Source organism: Agelaius phoeniceus, chromosome 28, assembly GCF_051311805.1.
Source record: "Agelaius phoeniceus isolate bAgePho1 chromosome 28, bAgePho1.hap1, whole genome shotgun sequence".
Taxonomy (NCBI): Eukaryota; Metazoa; Chordata; class Aves; order Passeriformes; family Icteridae; genus Agelaius; species Agelaius phoeniceus.
In genome coordinates, this window is record NC_135292.1 from 4,239,331 (window position 1) to 4,248,174 (window position 8,844).

The 8,844-nt window shown below is 53.8% G+C and overlaps 1 protein-coding gene across 1 annotated transcript in view; it reads left to right on the top strand.

Moving 5' to 3' along the window:
* LOC143696064 (uncharacterized) overlaps positions 1-5,163 on the top strand; it is a 258,015-nt gene extending 252,852 nt beyond the window's left edge. The window contains exon 2 of the mRNA XM_077191276.1: positions 3,984-5,163. Within this exon, the coding sequence (XP_077047391.1) occupies positions 3,984-4,985 (1,002 nt within the window). The 3' untranslated portion in view covers positions 4,986-5,163. The remainder of the gene's footprint in view (positions 1-3,983) is intronic.
* The last annotated feature ends 3,681 nt before the right edge of the window (positions 5,164-8,844 follow it).

The following is an 8,844-nucleotide window of genomic DNA, read 5'->3' on the forward strand; positions in this document are numbered from 1 at the left end:
CTGCCGAGGAGGGCAATGCCTCTGCCGGGTGCTTGTGGCCGAGCCGTGCCCTGGGTGCCGGGGCCCCCTTGGGCCCTGGGGCTGATCCCTCAGGGGCTGTAGGAGCTCTGCCCTGGCCTTTGCCTTCAGCTTGGCCTTTTGCTGCTCCCTTCTTGCACTCACCTGCTGGGCCTTTGTGCCCAAGTGCTGCAGGGCCTTCTTCTGCCCCTCCTGCAGCCCCCCTCAGTGCCTGTGGGTGCTTGTCTTGCTTTACAAGACAGGTGTCTGCTTGGGAAGGCAGAAAAAGCCTCTCTTGGAATGGAGAATGCAAACCCCCTCCCTCTTAATTTTTAGGATAGTGAAATCAAGGGGCTCTCAGGCAAAGATATGGGATTAGGAATAACGGTTCTTTACTAGTGTGTATAATATAATAATAGTAGTGTGTATCAACAGCTCCGGCAGTGACAACAAACAGAGCCCGGAGCCGGTCCCGGCCTTTCGGCTGCGGCGCTTTCCCCTTGGGTGCAGTTCCGGGCACGGCCGGCAGGGGCGCCGGTGGCTCCCGCGGGGCGGGGCAGCGCATCCCTGCCATGGGAACCTCTCTGAACGGCAATAGAGCAATCCCTTCATCTAACTCTTTCACTTTTTTACCTTCTGTAGCCTTTCTCCCGTGTTTTGGGAAAGAATTTGGAGAGGGCTGCCTTTTAACTGAGCTCCTAGTGTTTCGATAAGGTGCTTCCTGTAGAGAGAGGGATTTTCCCTGAACAGCCGGAGCTGTGGTTACCAAGGGGACGTAACTCAGAGCAGGAGGGGTCAGGGGAGGATATCCCGCCGAGGCTCGGTCGGAGTGTGGGCAGGGTTTGCTGCCGGAATCGCCAGAGGGGGATCTTCCCGTGGAGGCCGAGCCGGAGCGTGGGCAACCCCCACATGGCTTCTGGCGGCTGATCCGGCAGCTCCCGGCAGAGAAAAGGCAGGTGGGAGACCCCGGCAGCAGCAGCGGCGCTGCCCAGCGCAGCTGGCACGGGCAGGGCAGCCGGGGATGGGATGGCTGGGACCCGCCCTCGGTGCGGTCGGCGCGGTGACCTCGGCCCACGCGGCAGGACAGAGCAACCCCATCTTGCCCAGCATGGCCGGCAGAGCGGCCGCGGGCCGGGCAGTGGGGCCAGGGCACACAAATTCACCGCCAGCGCCGGGGCAGGTGGAGCTGCCCTGGGCAGTGAGCCCGCACGTGGGATGGAAACCGGGGCAGGCGGAGCTGAGGCGGGCAGCGAGCCGGGACCCGGGACAGGCGCCTCGGCCGCCAACGGAGGGGGCAAGAGCTGCAGAGGATCCCACTCTCTTTCTGACTTTTCCTCTTGTTCCCCTCCCTTTCATTTCCCCTTTTTATTTTCTTGGTTTTTTCCTCGGGTGTTTCTGATACTTCAAAGATTTTTATTCTCCTAAAATCTCCTGTCTAACATATGGCATCTTCTCTTTCTTCTAGATTAAATGGGTTTTTTTCCAAATAAATCCAGAACCTAACAAATCTAAACTTCTGCTTGGATATTTTGAAATGGTCGACGAGCTAACTCATGACCTCCTAATGTTGTTTTTCTCATCACCTTTTTATTTATCCTTTGGCAAATTAAGCATCTTTCAGTTACTTGCTTTGCTACACCAAAAATCCCAGTGCACCCAAAATTCCTTAAAAAATGATCACACAAAGCTTGAGTACGCCAGTGGGGTTTCTGACGCACGTCTTCTAATCTTTTCCTAGTAAGCACATTTTATTAAGTCATGGAGAAGTTTCTGTTACTCTGATTTATCTTGTTCATTTCCTATCTTGTTTAATTCTTTTTTCTCGGCTTCCCTAAACTTTGGAATTTCCAGTTTTTCCTCGTTTGGAGTTAATATTAAACTAACTCTTTCAGCTCCATTTTCTGCTGCATCCTTAGCTTTGTGATGTGCCCCCAGTTTGCCCAGTTTGCCTCTCCTTTGGCCCGGGCCGGGTTCCCCCCGCCCGCAGCGGCTGGGAGCAGCCGAGAGCCCCGCGCTGCCCATGCCGACCTGGCCCGGCTCCATGGCCGCTGCTGCCGCGGGCTGCGAGGGCTGCGGGAACGGGGCACCGAGGGTGTGGCTGCTGCTGGGGGAGGAGGAGGAGGGAGGGAAGGGCAGGGATGGAGGGGGAGGAGGAGGAAAGGGAGGAGGGATGGAAGGGGAGGGATGAAGGCGGAGAGAGAGCAGCGATGGAAGGAGGAGAAGGAGGTGGGGTTAGGGAGGAGGAGAAGGAATGGAAGGGCAGGGATGGAAGTTGAGAAGCTGGTGGGCATAACAGAGGAGCTGGAGGGCAGATGGAAGAGGACGATGGGAGGAAGAGGAAGAGGAGGGACAAAGGCAGATCAAGGCTGAGCTCAGGGAGCCACGCGGTCTCGATCCCTGCCTGAATTCGCAGCCCCCACCTGTGGGATCATCGCCCCCCCCATGGCGCAGGTGAGTGGGGAGGGGGAGCCCGGCCCGGATATCCCGGGGGGTCCCTGGGTTGGGTTTTTGGGGGGATGTTTGGAGAATGAAGAAGTCCAAGGGTGAGCGGAAAAGGCCCCTCGGGGGGACATCGGGGGGTGGCGGTGGCAGCTGCCGGCAGAGGCAGCCTGGAGGAGCAGAGCCCTGTGTGCCCCAGGAGGCCAAAGTGGGGAGGCCAGAGAGGGGGGAGCGCCGCCATTGGCGGGAGCCTCAAGAGCCTGGAGAGGGGCAGGGGGGACTCCTTGGAGCCGCTGCAGCGCAGAGCAGAGAATGAGGGGAGAAGGGAGCCCGGGAGCCCAAACAGCCCCGGCATCCCGAAATGGGGAGAGCCAAGAGGGGGGAGCTTTTGGCATTGCTGGCACTGCCAGCAGCCTGGGCAGGGTGGGCACCCAGGAGAAGGGGGACCCCCAATGCAAGGGTGACCCCAGCAGCTGGGACAGGGGGGAACCCCTGAACGCCAGAGGGGAGGGACCAGGGACGGGCAACCCCTGGGAGGCTTTTTCAGGGCTGAATGTTGGTGTTTAGGAGGGTTTTCTGGAGCCCAGATGGCCGGACTAGAGATGTACCTGGTCAGAGAGACCTTCAAACTCAACGTGTGTTGGGGTAGATGAAACAGGAAAGCCTTATGAATATTATTGTCTGGCCTTTCATTCCAATCCTGCTTATAGTTACTATATTCTCAAAAGCTTTTGAGAGTATAGGAACTCTAAGCAAGATTGGAATGAAAGCAAGCTTTTAGATACCTTAGTTACTGAACAAAAGGAAAACAATGGTGTGGCCCGACTGAAGGTAATCCTCTTCTGATGAAACAATTCCCACTGCTTGCAGACAGGTCCAAGGGTCACAGCAGACTCTACTAGCTCAGCAGAAGGGCTCCAAAGAGGTGTTTTTAGGGTTTGAAATGTAACACAGTATGGTGATGTAATGATTCTTACAGGCTGTATGTAAATGCTAAAGGATTTGTATCTTGTACTGGACTGGTTAGTGAGAAATAGAATATTTAACACAGAAGAAGATTTATTGTATCGTAACGGGAACCTTACACTCTTACACTCTTACCCTCTTACTCTCTCACCCTCTCATCATCTCTGGTCCTCTCTTCTCTCAGGCCTGCTCCAAGCTGTGGCTGGCAGCTCCAAGCAGGGCCCTGCACCCAGGCCCTTTGCAATAAACCACAAGTTCCACGACCTGGCTGCAGAGATCTCTCGTCTCCGTCCGTCCCAACCGTGCTACCCCCGACGCTCCTACAAACGTGCTCATCCCTTGTTTTCCCCAAACCAGGATTTCCCATTGCCAACCCTGAGAGGCTGTGAGGAAGAGGAAGATGCCCCGGGACACTGAGGCAGGTGAGGAGGAAGTCAGTGCCCCTTTCCCCTCTGTGCTGCTCCATCTCCCAGCCCAGCAGGGCCCCCGGCTGCAGCACAGCCCTGGGGGGATCTCATTGCCCTTGCCTGTGACACGGAGGCAAATCCCATGCTGTCCTTGTCCTTCCTCGCCCAGAGCAGGAGCTGAGCATGGAGAGCAGGGAGGACAAATGCCCACGGCAGAACCTGGTGGCAGAGGCCGTTTTGAGCGGCTCCACGGCGCAGGAAGCCAACGGGGAGGAAAAGGCCCGGAGATGCCGCACGAGGAGGGGCTGCAAACGCAGATGGCGGGGATGTGAGGGGGAAAGAGGCAGCCTGGGCCGGGAAGGCGGCCGGAGATGGAGCCAGAGCTCGGAGCTGGTGCTCCATGAGCAGCTTCATGATGGGGAGAAGCCCCACACGTGCGTGGAGTGTGGGAAGAGCTTCAGGTGGAACTGCCACCTGATCAGGCACCAGAGGATCCACACTGGGGAACGGCCCTACGAGTGTGGGGAGTGTGGGAAGAGCTTCAGAGAGAGCTCCAGCCTGATCAAGCACCAGAGGACCCACACTGGGGAGAGACCCTATGAGTGCTCCAAGTGTGGGAAGAGGTTTCAGACCAGCTCGAGTCTCTTCCAGCACTATCAGAGTCACACAGAGGAGAGGCCCTTCCAATGCCCTGACTGTGGGAAGGGATTCAGGCAGAACTCCACCCTCGTCACCCACCGGCGCATCCACACTGGGGAGAGGCCCTACGAGTGTGATAAATGCAGGAAGAGGTTTCAGACCAGCTCCAGTCTCCTCCGGCACTGTCGGATTCACACAGAGGAGAGGCCATTCCAATGCCCAGACTGTGGGAAGGGATTCAAGTACAACTCCGACCTTGTCAATCACCAGCGCATCCACACTGGGGAGAGGCCCTACGAGTGTGATAAATGCAGGAAGAGGTTTCAGACCAGCTCCAGTCTCCTCCGGCACTATCGAATTCACACAGAGGAGAGGCCCTTCCAATGCCCTGACTGTGGGAAGGGATTCCAGCGCAACTCCACCCTCGTCAGGCACCGGCGCATCCACACAGGGGAGAGGCCCTACGAGTGTCCCCAGTGTGGGAAGAGCTTCTCACAGAGCTCTAACTTGACCCGACACCAATGGAGGCACCGGTAAGGGAAGCCCTGCAAGTGCCCCGAGTGCGGGAAGAGCTTCGTGCGCTGCTGCAGCTCCATCCCCCACTGGAGGAGGCACTTTGGGCACAGCCCTGGTCACTCACATTCCCTGTGATCCATGTTGGGAACACGCCTGGCTGTTTGTCCTTTGGTTTGGCTTTAATTTTTGCTCTTCTCAATATCTTTGCTCTCCAAAAACCCAGAGGGATTGATCTGTCACCTTAAAACCACTCAAATCCCACTGAAAACTAAGTTTTAAGCCATAAATGCTCAATCGCACTTCAAATTGCTTGTTCCCTCCTCAAAAAAACTCAGTCCCAGGATAAACTTGCTCAATTCCACAGCCATCAGGGTGAGATGGGGTTGGAAGGAGATTGGGAGAAGTGGGATCATGTGGAGCAGTGGGATGGGGATTGTGTGGGCCTGGGTGTGTGGGATGTATTTGATAGCAAATAAAACTTTCAAGAGGTCCTGATTTCTGTCCCGTTCATTTTCAGTCAGTTCTGTTTACAGAGTGCCACCTTGTCAGCTGATTAAATTCCTATAAAAGTCCCATTTTTAAATCATCTAACCCAAACAGTCCAAAAACCAATATCCAAGTAAAGCCACTCACCTATAATTAAATTTTTAAAAAATATTTTAATTGTTTTTGAGTATCTAAGGGTGATAAAGTTTAATTGTTTGGTTAAAATGTCTGAGAAATTATACTGCTGTTTGGTTTTGTGTTTAGTATATTTGTAATATGAATTGTTTCACTACGGTGTGTTAGATTGTATGCTAGTTTTTTTAGATATTTTTTATCTAAAGTATATTAGTCATCGAGTTAAAACTTTCAAAAGGGATTTCTTGGTATATAATTTGTTTATTTATATGCATTGGTAATATTATAGCAACAATTGTTTTTTTGGGTTGAACCATTTGAATATTGTAAGGAAGACTTGAGATTTTTATATTTCATTTTTATTATAATTTATTTAATTTTAATTATTATTTCTTTATTTATAATTCTAATTTTTTTGAGATGTGTCCTGGTTTAGGGCAAATTTGAGAGAAAACCTCCACGGGGGCCCCTCCAGAAAGCAAAGCCACAGGGCCCTCCCCCCAACCGGTTCGGGAGGGATTGCTCAGAGAGAAGTGGAAAGAACCTGTTCATTTAACAGGCACAGCACCCCCAGCACACAAAATGAACAATACCCATGACACCGCTCTTTCCCGGCTCTGAAAAGGATGACAAATTCAGAAAGTCTCTCTTGGGGGTGGTCGCTCTGTTCTCAGTCCCTCCGGCGCTGGGGCAGCTGCTGCAGCCACAAGGTGCAAACTCTCGGTGTTTCCCAGCTCCCAGTCCAGAGCAGGTTCAAGTAATTCTGAAAAAAGGAAAGGAAAAACAGTCCAGGGAAAAATTCAGACTGCTTAGCTAAACTAACTAATGAGCAGAAGCAAAAAGCGAGAGCAAAGCAGGAGCAAGAGCAAAGCAAAAAGCCAAGCAAAAAGCAAAAACAGCACCATGTACTGCCCCGTCTCTGTGTCCCACCAGCTGTGGAGGAGCAGGCTGATAAGAAACCAAAACAAAACTTTCACTCTTCAGAGCCAGTCTTGAAGGCACAGAACATAATATCCAGCATGAACAGAAGACACGAATGGGGATACAAGCATCGTAACGTCACCCTAGGACAATGTCCCAAAGGTCCATTTGCTGTAGATGGGATGACTTGCACGTCAGTGTTTTCCAAGGTAGCTTCTGCTGCTGCTGCCACACCGACTCCTGCGCTCCCGGCTGTGGCTGATTGAAGAATGTCCAGGTTGTGGGGGAGCATTTGTGTCACGGCGCGCCCCCTTTAGCGCTCGGTTCCGCGGGTCCCAGCGGCTCCGTCTCTCTCGTCTGTGGATTTGCATTCGCCGCTTCGGTGCCCGTGCTTGTCACATCTGCTGCACTTTCCCTTGGAACCAGTAGCTGTTGCTGTTTGTTACTTTTCTTTACGGCTCTGATTTGCACCCGTGGCTGCCACACCGAAGGCAAACTCGGTCGGGGCCGTTTTCTCTGTGCTGCACAAGTGGCTCAAGGGCAGTTGCCATTGCGTTGCTGGATAGGTGGCCTTGTCCTCTGGAGCTCCTACTCCCAAACAAGCTTCTGTCATGTCTGCCACATTAGCTGTTCTGGGCAAAGTTTGCAGGATCCTTTTGGAGGTGAGATTTGCATTTTCTACTGCTAATTGCATTCCTAGCACAGTTTTAACCTCTGGGCACATTCCTGGAGCCCAAACTACTGCATTTCTGAGGCGGCCTAGGAAACTCATACAAGTCTCATTTGCCTCTTGTCCAATGGGGGTATAAGATGGAGGTGCTAGTCCCATATCTGGAAATGCATGAGAAGCCTCTCATGCAAGTTTCTGAGACTGTTGCAAAATAGCAGTATGCAAACGTGCTTGAGCTTGCGGGTCAGCAAAAGGGCCTCTCTTCAGCATCATTTCTGGGGGGCCAGGCTCCCTAGGGTCTCTTTCTAAGGGGTTTTGATTATTTTTACCATTTCAACACTTTCTGTGTGTCCCTGCAAGCAAGAAAGCACCACAGAGCCTCTCCCTCAAAGCCTTGAGGTAGTGCCAAGGCAGAACTTGTTCATGCTCTTTTCCCCTGGTGATTTTCTACTCCCGTCCGGACTCTGATAGCAAAGCCGTGCTGGTGACAAAAGATTGACCTTGGCATCCTGGGGCACTTTCTGGGTGGGTGTTTGAATCTGCTTTTCCAGGCCTCGGGCTGAGCAGGGTGAGGCCGAGGCCTGGGCCCCTCCAGGCGGCGCCGGGAGCGCCCGAGGCAGCGGCGAGGGGCGGCCCTGAGGGGCGGCACAGGGAGCATTTCCCCTGAGCGGGCGGGCGGGCGGGCGGCGGGGAAAGGCGCCCTGGGCACAAGGGCAGGCACAAGGGCCCCGGCTCTCTGCAGTGCGGGCGGCCCAGCGCCAATCGCTGCTCCCGGAGCCGCTGCCAGGGCCGGGTCTCCTCCCCGCCGCTGACCCTGCACCTGCAGCGCTGCCTCCGCCTCTGCCGGGCTCCCCGGCACGGACGGCAAGGACGTGGACACGCTGCAGCAGGGGCCCAGCAGGGACACCCAGATGGTGCCGGGGCTGCAGCTCCTCTCCTGCAAGGAAAGGCTGACACAGCTCGGCTTCTTCAGCCTGGGAAAGAGACCCAGCCTTGATCCAGCTGTGGCCTTCCAGTACCTGAGGGCAACACACAAGAAAGCTGGACAGGGACTTTGTACGAGGGCAGGCAGGGACAGGACAAGGGAGCATGGATCCAAATGGAGAGAGATTAGGTTTAGGTAAGGGATTCAGAAAAAAGACTCTCCTGGAACAGGTTGCCCAGAGAAGGTGGGCATGTCCCATCCCTGACAGTGTTCAAGGCCAGGCTGCATGGAGCTCTAGACAAGCCGGTCCAGTGCAAGGGGTCCCCAGCCACAGCAGGGGGTTGCAGCCATGGGATTTTCCAGATCCCTTCCAAGCCAAACCATGCCACGACTCCATGATTCTGGGATACTTCCCCTCCTCATCCTCTGGCAGAAAAAGAAACGTGGCCCCAAGTTCCACACTGCAGACCATGTCTTTTAGCAGCCTGCAACTGTGTCAACAGAGGATGAAAAGAGATGACATTACTGACACGATTTTCCTTTTCTATTTGAAAAGTAAATGCTCTGCTCCTGTCCACTCTGGCAAAATTGTCAGAAGAGGCAATTGTTCCCCATGAAAAGCTTGGTCTCATGCAAAGAAGAAAGAAGCCAGAAGCCAACAGTCTTCGTTATTGCTACATTGTTTTCTTTGGTTACTTTTCTAATAGGAATGACTTTGAGGTGTGATTTGTTTGTTTCTCTCT